The sequence below is a fragment of the Scyliorhinus torazame genome, chromosome 8 (genome assembly GCF_047496885.1).
Source record: "Scyliorhinus torazame isolate Kashiwa2021f chromosome 8, sScyTor2.1, whole genome shotgun sequence".
In the NCBI taxonomy this organism is placed as follows: domain Eukaryota; kingdom Metazoa; phylum Chordata; class Chondrichthyes; order Carcharhiniformes; family Scyliorhinidae; genus Scyliorhinus; species Scyliorhinus torazame.
This window is the reverse complement of record NC_092714.1, coordinates 245,169,288-245,185,526: the sequence shown is the minus strand read 5'-3', so window position 1 is coordinate 245,185,526 and position 16,239 is coordinate 245,169,288. Positions and strand designations below refer to the sequence as shown.

The window sequence follows — 16,239 nt, the reverse complement described above, 5'->3', positions numbered from 1 at the left end:
CTCCCTGTTGCTTTTCGCCCTGGTGATAGAGCCAGTGGCGCTTAGACCGTCAAGGAGTTGAAACGGGATAGTGCCGTTGGGGGTGGGGGGGGGGGGGGGGGGGGGGGGGTGGACATCAAGTTTTGTTATAAGCGGACGACTTACTACTTTACATTTCGGACCCATTGGGTGGCATTAGGGAAATTATGAACACCTTGGAAGAGTTTGGTAGTTTTCTGGGTATAAATTAAACATGGGGAAAGAGTGAAGTTTTCCCGATTCAAGCAAGGGGACAGGAGGGGAGGCTGGATGAGCTGCCGTTTAAAGTGGTGGGGACGAACTTTAGATACTTGGGTATTCAGGTGGCGCGGGGATGCGAACATTTGCACAAACTGAACCTGGCACAGCTGGTTGAGCAGATGAAGGGGGATTTTAAGAGGTGGGATGTGCTCCCGATGTCACTTGCGCAGCAGGTGCAAACCGTGAAAATGACGGTGCTCCTGAGGTTCCTATTCGTTTTTCAGAACCTCTTGATTTTTATCCCAAAGGCCTTTTTCAGGAAATTTTACGCCCTGATTTCGGGGTTTTATAGAATTATAGATTCATAGAATTTACAGGCAGAAAGGAGGCCATTCGGCCCATCGAGTCTGCATCTGCACTGGAAAGAGCACCCCATTTGAGCCCACATCTCCACCCTATCCCCGTAACTCCACCTAAACGTTTTGGACACCAAGGGCAATTTATCATGGCAAATCCGCCTAACCTGCACATCTGTGGACTGAGAGGGGAAACCGGAGCATCCGGAGGAAACCCACGCAGATACGGGAAGAACGGGCAGACTCCGCACAGACAGTGACCCAAGCCGGGAATCGAACCTGGAACCCCGGAGCTGTGAAGCAACTGTGCTAACCACTGTGTTACCGCGCTGCCAACTGTGCTACCGTGCTGCCCGCTGGGAAAATCCCCCTGGGTAAAGAAGGTGCTGCTGGAGCAGGGACGTATGGGGTAGTGTGTGTGTGTGTGTGTGTGTGTGGGGGGGGGCTGACCCAGCCAAATTTAATATAGCCATGGTTAGGAAGTGGGTAGTGGGGGAGGCTGATCAGTGCTGGGGGCTTTTCTATATTAATGGCTTGGATACATTCAATGAATCCCTATTGCACTAGGCCCATTGAGTCTGCACCGAACCTCCGCCTAATCCTCCGCTCCATCTTTATAATCCTGCACATTGATCATGGCCAATCCACATAATGTGCACATGTTTGGACTGTGGGAGGAACCTACAGCACCCAGAGGAAACCCATAGACACTGGGAAAACCTGCAAACCCCACAGTGTCACCCAAAGCCAGAATTGAACCCAGGCCCCTGTGATACAAAACTAGGTGGGAATCTAAGCGAAGACACAAAGAGGATGCAAAGAGATATAAACAGAGAGCAAGGTGGTGGCAGATGGAGTGTCAGTGGGGAGGTGCAAGATTATAATAATAATATAATAATCGCTTATTGTCACAAGTAGGCTTCAGTGAAGTTAATGTGAAAAAGCCCCTAGTCCCCACATTTCCGGCGCCTGTTCGGGGAGGCCGGTACGGGAATTGAACCCGCGCTGCTGCCTTGTTCTGTATTACAAGCCAGCTGTTTAGCCCACTGTGCTAAACCAGCCCCTATTCACTTTGCTAGTAAGAATAGAAAAGCAGAATTATTTTTCAAAAGAACTGAAATGAGTAAATGGTGATGTTCGGAAGGATTTGGGTGTATTTAGGGAACATGGTCTGTTTCTGGGGAAGGTGGTGCATCTGAAATAAGATCGGACCAACATCTTTGAAGGGAAGATTGCAATTCGGGGGGGATATGAGAAGGAAATCTGGAAAGGTTGGATGGCATTTATTTTAATCCAAGGAGTCGTAAAAGTAAGGAAGATAAACTGAGGGTGTTAATTACCGCATGGGAGTATGATTGCTATCACAGGGACATGGTTGAGGAAGGATCAGGACTGGCGGCTCAATATTCCAGGCTATTCGAATCTTCAGGCGAGAATGGGGTCACAGGGGAGTGTAGCAATGTTGATCAAGGAGTCGATTACTGCAATGTGTGTGTGTGGGGGTGGGGGGGAAGAATATCTTAATAGGCTCCTCAATTAAGCTCACACAGTTGGAACTTAAAAACAAAACAAGGGCAATTACTTTGCTGGGGGGGTACTATAGGCCCCAAACAGTCAGGGAGAGATGGAAGGGCAGAAATGTAGGCAAATCTCAGAGAAGTGAAGTGAAAAAACAATAGAGTATTACAGTAGGTGCTTACAACATCCCCAATGTTAATTGGGATAGACAAAGAGTGAAAGGCTTAAAGGGGGTAGAATTCTTCAACTGCAGCCAGGAGAGTTTTTGAGCCAGCATGTAGAAATTCTTACAAAAGAGAGGGGGTAGTACAAAGAACAATACAGCACAGGAACAGGCCCCCTTCGGCCCTCCGAGCCTGCGCCAACCATGGTACCTGCCAAAACTAAATCCGTATGCACTTACGGAGTCCGTATCCTTCCATTCTCACCCTATTCATATATTTGTCTAGATGCCCCTTAAATGCCGCTGTCGTACCTGCTCCCACAACCTCCCAGGCAGCACATTCCATATATTTACCACCCTTTGTGTAAACAAACTTGCCTCGCACATTAGTTCCAAATTTTTCCCCACGCACTTTAAACCTATGTCCCCTCGTACTCGACTCTCCAACCCTAGGAAAGAGCATCTGACTATCCATTCTGTCCCGACCACTCAATCTTGCAGACCTCTATCAGGTTGTCTCTCAACCTCCGTCGTTCCAGTGAGAACAGACCGAGTTTATCTAACCTCTCCTCACAGCTAATGCCCTCCATACCAGGCAATATCCTAGTAAACCACTTCTGTACCCTCTCCAAAGCATCCACATCCGTCTGGTAGTGTGGCGACCAGAATTGTACACAATATCCCAAATGAGGCCTAAGGTCCTGTACAGCTACATGATGACTTGCCAATTTTTATATTCAATGCCCCGAACGATGAATGCCAGCAGGCTGTATGCCTTGTTGACCACCTTATCCACATGCGTTGCCACTTTCAGTGATCGGTGGACGAGCATGCCCAGATTTCTCTGCCTGCCAATACTCGCAAGAGTTCTACCATTTACTGTGTAATCCTACATGCATTGGACCTTCCAAAGTGCATCACCTCACACTTGTCCGGATTAAACTCCATCTGCCATTTCTCCGCCCGAGGCTCCAACCACAGTTTATATCCTGCTGTATCCTCTGACAATCCTCTTCACTATCCACAACTCCACCAATTTTTGTGTCGTCTGTGAACTTACTAATCAGACCAGCTATATTTTCTTTCAAATCATATATATATATATACACACCAAGAACAAAGGCTCCAGAACTGATCCCTGTGGAACGCCACGAGTCACAGCCTTCCATCCAGAAAAGCACCCTTCTACTGCCACCCTCGGTCTTGTGCCCAAGCCAGTTCTGCATCCAACTTGCCAGCTCTCCTCTGATCCCATGTGACTTCACCTTTTGTACCAGTCTACCATGAGGTACTTTGTCAAAGGCTTTACTGAAGTCCATGTATACAACATCTACTGCCTTTCCCTCATCTTTGTCACTTTCTCGAAAAACCCGATAAAATTAGTGAGGCACGACCTCCCCTTCACAAAACCTGACCTAATTTTAGGGAATGAAGCCAGGCAGGTGGAAGTGCCAGTCGGGAATATTTCAGTGATCGTGACTGTAACTCAGTAAAATCTAAGGCAGTTATGGAAAAGGACAAAGATGGACCGGAAATAAAAGTTCTGAACTGGCGGGGGGACCCTTTTAACAGGATAAGACTGGCCAAAGTGGACTGGCAGCAGCTACTTTAGAAAAATCCACATCAGAGCAGTGGGAGTCAAAGATGGAATAGAGAGAGTACAAGGTCAACAGGTTCCCATAAAGGTAAAACGTGGCACCAAAACGTCCAGAGAACCCTGGATTGTCAAAGAAAATACAGGCTTAGATAAGGAAAAAAAGATATTCATGCTCATTAGGGAAGAAAGCGGCAACCTGAGTGTGGAACCAAAAAATGTAGGTGAGGTTCACTATTGGGAAAGACGATGAAGGAATGGAAATCAGGGAGGGGGACTGTCATATAATTGAACAGATTAGCATTGAGATGGAGGAAGTGTCAGCGGGTTTAGCGGGATTTAAAATTGATAAATCCCCAGGCCCAGATGTGATGTATCATAGACTGCTGTGTGAGGCAAGAGAGGAGATTGCAGGGACTGACATTAATTTTCAAATCCTCTCTTGCGGTGAGTTGCCAGAGGACTGGAGGACAGCCAATATGGTACGTTTATTTAAGATGGGAAATAAGAGAAAAAACAGGTAATTACAAGTCAGTGAGTCTAACATCAGTGGTAGGGAAATTATTAGAAAAATTCTGAGATACAGAATGAATCTCCAATTGGAGAGGCAAGGATTAATCAATGATAGGCAGCATGGCTTTGTCAGGGGGAGATCCTGTCTAATAAATATGAATGAATTTTTTGAGGAGGTGACTAGGAGTGTAAATGAGGGCAGTGCAGTTGATGTAGTCTACATGGACTTCAGTAAGGTTTTCAACAAGGCACCACAAGGCCCCGCATCAGTGCTGGGTCCCTTGTTGTTTGCAGCATACATTCATGATCTCAGCGGGAATGTGGGGGATACGATCAGTAAGTTTGCAGATGACAAAAATTATTGGTGTGATATACAGTGAAGAGGAAAGGCTTAGATTACAGGGCATAACCAGGCTGGTAAAATGTGAGGAGTTGTATTTTGGAAGGACTAACAAATCAAGGGAATACACAATGAACAGTTGGATGCTAGGAAGTACAGAGGACCAGAGGGACCTTGGGCTGCATGTCCACAGGTCCCTCAAGGCAGCAGGACAGTTGATAAGATAGGTTAAAAAGGCATATCTGATTTTTTGCTGAGGCAGGGAGGTTATATAAGAGCAGGGAGGTTATGATGAAGCTGCATAAAACTCTCATGAGGCTACAGCAAGAGTGCAGTGTGCAATTTTGGTCACCGCACTATAGGAAGAATGCGATTTCACCAGAAAGGTTGCAGAGATTCACCAGAATGTCATCTGGGCTGCAGCGTTTCAGCTACAAAGTGAAGCTGTTTAGGCTGGGGTTGTTCTCCTTACAGATAGCGCAGATAGGAAGGAATCTTTCCCCAACTAGAGGGATCAATAACCATGGGCATAGATTTAAGGTAATGGACAAGAAGTTTAGAGGGGATCAGAGAAAAAAAACTCTTTCACCCAGAAGGTGGTGGGAATCTGGAACTCACTGCCTGAAGGGGTGGTAGAGGGAGGAACCCGCAACATTTAAGCAGCATTTAGGTGACACTTGAAACACTGTAGAAAACAAAATTATGGACCAAGTGCTGGAAAATGGGACTAGGATAGGTGCTTGATGGCCAGTGCAGACACAATGGGCCAAAGGTCCTCTTTGTGTGCTGTAAAACTTCTGTGGCAAAGTGAACATGCAGGTACAGCAAGCAGCAGGCTGGTTTTAATTGCAAGGGGATCAGAATACACAAATATGGAAGTTTTGCCCCAATCGTATAGGCTACAGTAAGACTGTACTTGGAATACTATGTGCAGTTTTGGTCTCCATATCGGAGGAAAGATATACATGCCTTTATAGTCAAGGTTCACGAGATCAATTCCTAGAATGAGAGGGTTGCCCCATGATGAGAGGCTGTGTAAATTGGGCCCGAACTCTCTGGAGTATAGAAGAATGAGAGGTGATCTTATTAAAATGTACAAATTTCCGAAGATAACAGACAGGGTGGACAGAGTTGTTTCCCTTAGCTGGGAAATCTAGAACTTGGGGGTACAGCATCCGGATAAAAGCTTGATCATTTTGGACTGAGATGAGAAGAAATATCTTCACTGAAATGGTTATGCATTTTTGGAATTGTGGAGCCCAGCTGGTTGTGGACACTCCATCGTTGTATATATATATTCACGACACAGATTGATGGATTTTTGATCTCGGAGGGAATCCAGTGATATGTGGAGTAGGTCGGAAAGCTATTCTGTACTGAATAGTGGATAGGGCTGAGAAGCTGAATGATCCATGCCTGCTCCTACTTCTTATGTTTCCATATTCAATTATCTGGAGTGTCATGAGACTGTCTACTTACAGGGAGTATCATAGCTGAACTCATCCAACCCAATATTGACAATTTATTTGGGGCAAAAGTGGAAAGCTGAATTATTGATCAACAGTGGAAATTGTGGTTCATGTTTCCCTTTCACTCAGGATTGAGGCCATCTATATTGCTTCTTTTGACGACTAAACTGTGATTAACTCAGCATAGATCAAACCTTGGACTTTCCTCATCTGTATCATGTAGGTATGTACTGTGCTGGAGAGGACTGACAAAGCTTCAGAAAAATCACATTTAAAATTTTGATCACTTGAAACATATCATTCAAAAAAACTGACCAGATCTTTGTTCCCACTACCTCATGTTCAACTGTCAAGAAACATAATTGGATATTGTAGAATTGTTTGAAGGGAAGAAGTGATAGCAATTTAATGGAGTTATCACAGTTCAATGCTGGACATGCCCTAGCCTTTCTGAGTCTCATGTTCCAACCCTAGAATCCCAGTTAGAGATACAGTTCTGCAGGATAGTTAAAACAAAATAATGGAAGCATTTTTGTCTCATGAACCCAAGAATAAGGATCTTAATTTTGATTGTGAAAAATGGTAACTGATATCCTTTTAATGGTGTTATTTGTTCTTTGAACAAAACACTTTAATTAGAAACTGCATCCACTCAGTGATGTTCAGTATCATTTCAAAACCACCTCGTCACATCTTGCTGATCAGTAATATTTGCTATTTAAATATATTAATAGTTAATAAAAATCAGAAGTGAACTTCAAAGGCAGTTAAAAAAACACGGGCTATAAAATGGAGTTTGATGACAGGACTATATAAATATTTTTATTTAATTTAGTAAATTCTAATTTTCTTGTCAATGTACCTTCTTCAGATAGGTTATTTTCTTTGGTTTCTTTCTCCATTTGATGGCACCATCCTTCCATTCTTTCTTTCTCTGCTTGCAACAGTTTCAAGAACCAGTAACCATCCCGGCGACATGAAGTAGCATGCACTGGTTCAACAGGAAGATTGTTAGTAGATTCTAACCATGGCTCCGGCGGTGGTAAAGAGGATGGATCTAGGGCTGGATCTAAGTTATCTCCGTAAGCAGAAGCTTTATTTTTTGTCTGGGAGCTTTTCGTATGCTGCCGTACTGCTGGATCAGGGTTTGAGGTGTTGTGATGTTGAGTTGAATCCAAAAGCTGACTGCTTTTGTCCTGGGATCCAACAGTAGAATTACTACATTCCTGCGTATCAGAGTCAGTTTCTTGTTTTGACGTCATGCTGCTGGAGCGGCTTATGCTGTTTTAAATGAGACAATGTTTAGAATTAATTTGGTCCTCCTTTTAAGTGAACCAACTGTAAAATGCAATGCAAGTTGATCTCAAGCAAATGCGCATAAAGGATATAAGCAAATGTGTCATAAAGGATATAACATCCGTGAAACAGTCTCACAAAAATATATGGAAATAGATTACTTGTTTATCACTGCAATAGAAATTATGCACAGATCCTAGCCGACTACAGATCAGAGGTTGGCATTTATTTTCTTTAAAATGAACATAACACTCCTTGAAACATCGAAAAATGCATCCATGCTAATCTTCCTCAATTTTTAGAAAAAAGTTCAACTTTCACAAACAAACAGGTTATTGCCACTTTTAGACTATGCCCTGATCAGGTCAGTAATTGTCTCTCAGCACTGCCATTTGATCATGTAATTTTTCACTCTACTGCACAATGGACCCATTTTGAACTGTAGACCTAATCATTTGAGAAAGAGAAAGCCCTGACAGGTTAAAAAGCAAAAATAACAATCTAAAATATTCTTTCAGTCTTCACGTAATAATCAAAATTGGCAATGGTACTCAGGCCAGCTCCGAGAAGAGAAGGCATGTATAGTTCCAAACTGTCAGGTCAGGGCAATAACGCTTTTTAAAATGATGGTGGATTAAGCAACATGTGCACCTTCAAGAGAAATTCTCTGTTTCCCCAATGGCCACTGCACTAAATTTCAGACTCTAACACATACAGATACACTTTATCCATTTGTTAGTTTTTGTTTAGTGGTGGACTTATCTGAGCTTTTAAAATTTATAATACTTTCGATGTAGAGGGATGTTAGAAAACTCTAAATTATATATTTCTTCCACACATCTCTCCAACTTGAGATGATATCCTATTTATATGTGAAAGTTAAATGTTCTAATTCAATAAAAGGTGGCATCCAAGCTACAGTGCCTCATCAAAATAGCCAGACCATCTTGTGTTAGTGAATATTCAATCAGCAGGCAAAAGGTGAGGCTTATTATGAGCACACTGAATACCAAGGCATGCATATTTCCAATGAAATAAATCAAATAGAAATCAATGAGCACATTGACCAATTATTACCCTTCCTATTCCTCAGGTTGCTTGACATCAGTTGCAACAGTGGCCCATTATTCCAATGAAAGTGAGATAACGCAGTGTAGAAGTGACTGAGTTTAGAATTTTCTGATCTACTGGTCAAGGTGAATTTCAACATTCTGGTGCTCCCTTGGTATTGCTCAGAATTGTGCTATACAAATGCAGTCAAAAGTTTTCAGTTAACATTTAGTTTTGAAAAAAAAACATAATGGAATAGAGTGGCAATTTAAAGGCTAGTTCTCCTTCTGGCTGTTTAACACTATCCTTCCAATTTCTTTATCTTCATGGCTTCTTGTTTATGCTAATGCTATTTGAAAGCTGGCTGAAGCTAGATGGGGAGAAAGAGGCACACAAATAATCATCCAGCAATTTTCAGAGCTTGTTTTTTTGCCTCAGAATCTTAAGCAACGAACACTTTCAACAACCCACTGTCCACAAGACAATATTATTGTTTTTTTCCCCTTATTTAAAAAGAAAATTTAGAGTGCCCAATTTATTAGCATGGCCAATCCCCCTACCCTGCACATTTTTGGGTTGTGGAGCGGAACCCACGCAAACACTGGGAGGATGTGCAAACTCCACATGGACAGTGACCCAGAGCCGGGATCGAACCTGGGACCTTGGCGCCATGAGGCAGCAGTGCTAATTACTGCGCCACTGTGCTGCCATCCAATAATATTGTTGAACCATTTGAAAATATGTATATTTGTGAATATTTACTGTGACAGTTTTCATTCAATCTAATATAACCATGTCACAATGGAAAGCATTGAAAAAGCAAGATCACCTGGCATCAGTCTGAGATTAAGCCAGTCTATTTGTAACCTTGATGTCATATTTAAGTTTGAGATGAGCAGCCAACCTCATATTTGTGTCATCACGAAACCTGTCATTTCCACCTCTGCAACATCACCTGTCTTTGACCCTGTTTCAGCTCATCTGCTGTTGAAATCCTCATGCCTTTTGTTCCAGAATCAGAATCACAGAATTCCTACAGTGCAGAAGGAGGCCATTTGGCCCATTGAGTCTGCACCTACCCTCCATTAAGAGCACTATACCCAGATCCATTGCCCCGTCTAGCTGGCCCTATGCCCGTAACCCGGTAACCTAACCTGCACATCCCTGGACATTACCTCGAGACTAGAGTATTCCAGTGCACTCCTGGCTGGTCACTTATATTCTACCTTCTGGAATATTGGTCACCCAAAACTCTGCCCGCCTCAACCTGCCGCAAGAACAGTTTCCCCATCATTCCTGCGCTTGCTGACCCCATTGGCTTCTGGACAAGCAGCATCTCACTCTTGTTTTCAAATCCCTCCATGGCCTGTCTGTAATTTCCTCATGCTCCATAACCTTATGGGTTAACCACACTCCTCTAAATCTGGCCTCTTGTGAATTCCCAATTTTCATTACTCCTGGTGGCTGAGCTTTCAGTTGCCTGGGTCCCAAGTTCTAGAATACCATCCCACATCTCTCTACCTCACTTTTCTCCTTTAAGGCACTCCTTAAAACATGCCTCTTTGACCAAAATTTTGGTCATCTGGCTATGGTGTCACACTTTATTTATAATGTTCATAAAGTTCTTTGGGATGTTGCTGTATAAATAAAGTTCTTGTTCATTATACCAGATGTCAAAAAGGAAAGATCAGCAAGCGCATTCAAAAGGAAAACATAGCATATTTCCAGGAAGGAGAGGTATCTAGGAGAAGGTTAATTAGCAAATGGGGTGGGGTGTGCAAAAATTTGAAGTTTAAGAGATTAAATCTATTCATTTGGTTGAATTAATTGCACTCACTGCCACTCGTCTTCCACTTGTATTCCAATAGATTGGAATTTGTTGATAAGTTGAGAATCTTGTTCCTTAATTAAGTTCTGCGAACAGTCAACCTAAAAAGAAAGAAATCTCTGCAAGTCAATGATAACATTTGGCAATTGTCTATTCCAATTTTCCTGCAATTCTGTCCGAAGCATTAAAACAATGCAACTAAATGAACCACACTTAAATTGGTCTCATAAATCACCAAAAATCTATTCAGGAATGAATACAATGGCCCTCTTAGGAAAAGCGCTAAACTGGTAAAACCATCTTTATACAATTACCACTAGTCAGTACTGAACTAATCGGCAAAGCATGTTTCCTAATTTCCAGCACAAATTAACGCACTAGCAGTTGAGAAGGCTACAGATTTCTCTTATTTTATATATCTTAATTTGAACTTCATAGAAAAATGTACTATTGCAACCGTTTTGATGGAACTGCACACAATGCTGACTGACGAGCAATATGACACATTGGCGGAAGGAATACCAACTCAAAGTACACCTCAAAGAGATTGCACACTCCCAAACTTGCTTACTGGAGGCATAGAATTGTAAAGCTACAATGGGAACAATAAGTGTTCAGACAGTCAAAGGGGGACAGTCAAAGGAAAAAATGAACACAGAATGATTGAAGGAAAAAGCGAATACTAAACTAAAGAATGTTTCCCAAGGATAAACAACAGGACATGTTGATAGAACTTGTTTTTTTGAGGTACATAATCATAAAGTAAGTCCTTACAAGAGTCCAGGCAAGGAATTGGGGTGGAGGATAGATGGGAAAAGTATTGGGCATCACATAGATTGCTCGGTCTCTCTAAAGATGAAAACTGTTAAACAATGGCTCGCCCATATTTTTTGCTTTTGGGTGATTTTGAGGAATACAATTAATAATAACAAAGGAACAATGCCAGATAAAACAGGAACACTAAAAATAGTAAGATTTTATAGACCTTTTATTCTTTGAAGTACAGCAAAAAAATACTCTTTGGTACATTAGACAGCTGAACAGTAAAAAAGGTCATATTTTGCAAATAGCAAACAAATCAACATGTGTAGAGAGAACCCTGCAAATATGATCACACTGTCAAGGTGTGTTAACTTGTGAAAGGCACAACTACCCAAAGTAATTATGTGTTTTCAGAAAGCATTATTAATATGCATGAGAAATAATTTGACAATATATCATCAATTACAGAAACTAAAAATATTACCCTATCGTGGAATAAAATACGTTCCGAGAATAAATTTGGGAATCTTTCCAAAATCACAGGGAAACTGGCACTTTGATATGGAATTTGCAGCGGCAGGAATGCAAGTTATAGAGTAATTATTTGAAGTTTTGAGGCAGGCTGGGGTTATACTGCCCTTAGATAAATTCAAGCTCATGAGGAAATAGCTTTTTTTAAAAAAAAATGGGTTCTCCCAGAAAAGGAATTTAATGTTCTTGTTAATTCCGCGGAATGGATCCGCTATTTTTACATTCATGCAAATTTAAAAGCACTTTGTACTGTTAGCATTGCTGCATTCTTACAAAAACAGAGCAGCACGTTGTTAACTAAATCCAAACTTGCTTGCAGCATTCTAAAAAGATAGTCCTTGACCAACAGGGTGCAATGACAATACTGTCTTCATGCCACCACTGAAAGCACCATTTGCCCTCACATTTGTTTCTCACCCATCGACAATTAGAATCCAAACTTTATAGAGTTTAGCTGGTTTTCCCACACCATCTATCAAAGTTTTAACATTCCAGTCAAATCTTCCAACTGACATCAAGACCTAAAACACAATAGACTGCTTGAAAACTGCACAAATCTGAATTTTCTGAATACCCTGTAACATACTTTTAACCTACAAAATATCTGTCAGAAATTACCTGTATGCCTATAGAAGAGAGCTTCCTTTTTGGGGGCGGTTCCACCTTTGGGTCCTCAGTAACAAGTGGTCCCTTCTCAGTTGTCACTGCAGCATTTCGGTGTTGGTTTTGGTTGTCTAACTGTTCTTGAACTGGAGCACCGATGCTTCCTGTTTTCGTAGTATTCAGAGCTCTGGCACTATCCAAGCTATCTGAAGAATTGCTGAGACCAGACTGACTGTTTAGATCACTCTTGTGATCCTGATTGTCGAGGTACGTGTCTTGTGCCGATTCTGTGCTGCTCTGGACTGTAACTGAAATAAATGGTTTAGATGTGGTTCGTGGTGGAACTGGTGGAGGAGTCTTCTTATAAGTGGTTATACACGATGACACTAGAGAGTGGAAAAGAGGAAAAAACAAATAAAATTTAAGACATTTTTATAATTAAATTTTCGAATTTGCTAAAAAGTAATTTTTCATTCTGCTCCATTTCTATACTTTGATATGACATATTTTGAATTATATTGGAACTAAGTGGACAGAGTTGGTAGTAACCTTATCAGATGGGTTGGTAATTTGTTAGGAGGCCAGAAACAATAATGGAACATTACTTTATTAGTGAAATGTGAAAAGTGGTGCTCCCTAGAGGCAATGGTACTGGAAACTCAATTCTAACTTTGGATGAGAATTGTATATCAAAGTTTGCAGATAGCATCCTGTTAGGAGATACTAAGCTGTTTAGATGGCCAGGTGACATCACGTTAGGAGGTACACTAAGTTGTGTAGATGGGAGTAGGAAGTTACAAAAGGACACAGGCAAATTAAGCAAAAAGGAGTGGAGGTGGAATGAATGAGGTCACACAATTTGGAAAAGAGAAAGACAAATATTTTCATAGCACGGAGAGACAAGAATTGTGAAGGAGCAAAGGGATTTTGGTATCCATGTGCATACATGAGGAACAGGTAGTCGACAGGTACAAGAATAAAGACAACAGATGTGCAAGGGGGTGGGGCGGAGTTCTAAAGTGAGCATATAAAGATACAAATTAGGAGTAATTGGCCTCTCGAGCCTGCTCCGCAATTCAGTATCTGATTGCAACCTCAACTCCACATTCCTGCCTACCCCCAATAACCTATCACCCCCTTGCTTATTCAAGAATCTACCTACTTCTCCCTTAAAAATATTCAAAGACTCTGCTTCCGCCACCCTTTGAGGCTTCCGCCACCCTTTGAGGAAGAGCTCCAAAGACCCACCTGAGAAACAAATTCTCATTTGTCTTAAATGGGTGACGTCTTATTTTTGAACAGTGACCCTTGTTCTAGATTCTCCCACAAGAGGAAACATCCTCTCCACATCCACCTTATTAAGACCCTCCAGGATCTTGTGATTCAATCAAATCATCTCTGAACTCCAGCAGATACAAATCTTACCTATCCAAACCATTCCAGGTATTAATCTGGTAGACCGGCTTAGAATGCTTCCAATGCATTTCCACTCTTCCTTAAATAAGGAAACCAGTACCTTACATAGAAATTAAGATGTGGTCTTCGCCAGTGCCCTATATAACTCGAGCATAACATCCATACTTCTGCATTCAATTCCCCTTGCAATCAACAATATTAATCTGTTCACTTTCCTAATTACTTTCTGTACCTGCATTCCAACTCTTTGTGATTCATGCACGAAGACACCCAGGTGTGCTTCTTTTTTATTTTTCCTGCCAGAATGTATAATTTCCCATTTTCCCATATTATACTCTATTTGCCGGATCTTTGGCTATCTATTACCCGTCGTAGCTTCCCTATGCCCTTAGGAAGCGTTAATCAAGTTTTATATAGATATGATCAGAACTACATTCGAACAGTGCATTCCATTTTGGGCACTAAACCTTAGGAAGTATATATTGGCCTTGGAGAATGCACAGTGCAGATTCACAAGAATAAAACCAGGCCTAAAAGAACATAAATTGTGATGAAAGGGCAGCACGGTGGCACAGTGGTCAGCATTGATGCCTACGCCTCTGAGGACACGGGTTTGAATCCCGGCCCTGGGTCACTGTCCGTGTGGAGTTTGCACACTCTTTCCTCCCCCCCCCCCCCCCCGTGTCTGCGTGGGTTTCAACCCCATAACCCAAGGATGTGCAAGTTAGGTGGATTGGCCACTCTAAATGACCCCTTAATTGGAAATATATAATTGGGTACTCTAAATTTAAAAATAAATAAATAAATAAATTGTGATGAAAGGAATGCAAGCCATAAACTTGGCTTGTATTCTCAGGAGTTTACATGGATTAGGGGCGATTTAAATTAATAAAGGACCTTGACAGGACAGATGCAGAAACTGTTTCTACTGGTGGAAAATCCAGAACAGGAGTGAACAATCTTAAAACTAAAGCTAGGCCATTTAAGAGTGAATCAAGGAGCTCCTTTCCATAAAAAGAGTGGTAGAGATCTGGGAACCTTTCCACCAATAGGCTGTGAATGCTGGTTCAACTTAAAATTTTAAGACTGAAAGCGAGTTTTTTAGGCAAATCAAGAAAATGCAAATAAATGGGGTTGAGGTATAGATCTGTCATAATCCAGCGGAATGGCAGAATAGGCGTAAGTGGCTAAATGGTCTCCTTTTGATCCTGCAATTTCAAAGTAATACTTGAGCCTCCAGAATAAACATGTTGTGGATTTTTTTAAAAATCTTGATCGACAGATTTCAGGACAGAACAACTTGCATGAAGCATCAACCACCTCGGTCGGCATGATGGGCAAGAGTTATACAAGTGAGCAATTACAGCAACAGAAATCATTTAATCAGTTTAGGAATGTTTAATCATGCTAGTTTCATAAATAAATGCATTTATTGTATTGATTCACACATGGGTCTTTGTTTTATAGACTATGTCAATGCTTAGGGTAATGAACTTGATGCAAACTCATTAATACCAGCAGCACCCCTCAGGGTGAAATACTCTCTTTATATACAGATGGACTATATGTAAATCAACAGATGAGAAAATAATCCTGTCAGGTGAGAAATCTCAAGTTTAAACCAAGCACAGATAGCTGAACCATAGCTGCAAATCATCACAAAATCAATGTCAATTAATTTCAATTATTACCAAAAAACCTTGTTACTGAAATAAGGTCACCACCAAATTTAAGGCACATTATAGTTAGGAACTTGTCCAATTGGACAAGTTGATTTTGCTACACATGGTTGTCTCAGCTTAACAGTGTAATTAGTTACTTGGGTAATACCATATCAATATAAAACCACTGATTAAAGGGACTGACGAGGTGGCCACTTCATCAAGGATCTCAGCAAAATTAATAAATTTCATAATGGTGTATTTTTATGTATTTCCTGAAATATACCAAAGTATAAAATAGGCTATATAAATTGTAAGCTTGATTTTTGAAGTACTATATTCACAATTTTTTATAAACTAAGGATCAAATGTGAGCTCCATTGCAATTTATAATCTACATGAATATCAAGAGAAATTTCCAGCTATGTTGTTTCTTAATTGCATATCTCCTCAAATAGTCACCATCTCCATAAACTCCACAGAAAGCCACGAGTTGATTCACAGAATAATGGGCATAAAACTGGTTGCTTCTTGCCAGCCGAAGATAAAAGCTAATTCCAGAACAGAGCTATGACCTGGGGGCAAAACGGCCTGACATATCAACTGACCTGAACCCATCCAAAACCTCAACTTCACAGAACATGATTTTAAAATATTTGTTCATGGGATGGATGTGGGCATCGCTGGCTAAGCAAGCATTTATTGCCCATCCCTAACTGCACTTGAGAAGGTGGTGGTGTGCTGTCTTCTTGAAGCACTGCAGCTAATGTGTTGTAGGAACACTACAGCACTGTTACTAAGAGAGTTCCATGATTTTCACCCAGCGAGTGAAGGAATGGCAATTTAGCTCCGAGTCAGGATGGTGTGTGGCTTGAAGGGGAACTTGCAGGTGGTGTTCTCATGCATCTGCTGCCCTTGTA

At 41.4% G+C, this 16,239-nt stretch overlaps 1 protein-coding gene across 2 annotated transcripts in view; it reads right to left on the bottom strand.

The window, feature by feature from the left end:
• LOC140428497 (disks large-associated protein 4-like) overlaps positions 1 to 16,239 on the bottom strand; it is a 730,056-nt gene that overhangs the window by 17,917 nt on the left and 695,900 nt on the right. For both annotated transcript variants that reach the window (XM_072515044.1, XM_072515045.1), the window contains 3 exons: positions 12,258 to 12,628; positions 10,356 to 10,447; positions 7,035 to 7,453 (listed from right to left, as the gene is read on the bottom strand). In XM_072515044.1, coding sequence (XP_072371145.1) covers positions 7,035 to 7,453; positions 10,356 to 10,447; positions 12,258 to 12,628 — 882 coding nt within the window. The remainder of the gene's footprint in view (positions 1 to 7,034; positions 7,454 to 10,355; positions 10,448 to 12,257; positions 12,629 to 16,239) is intronic.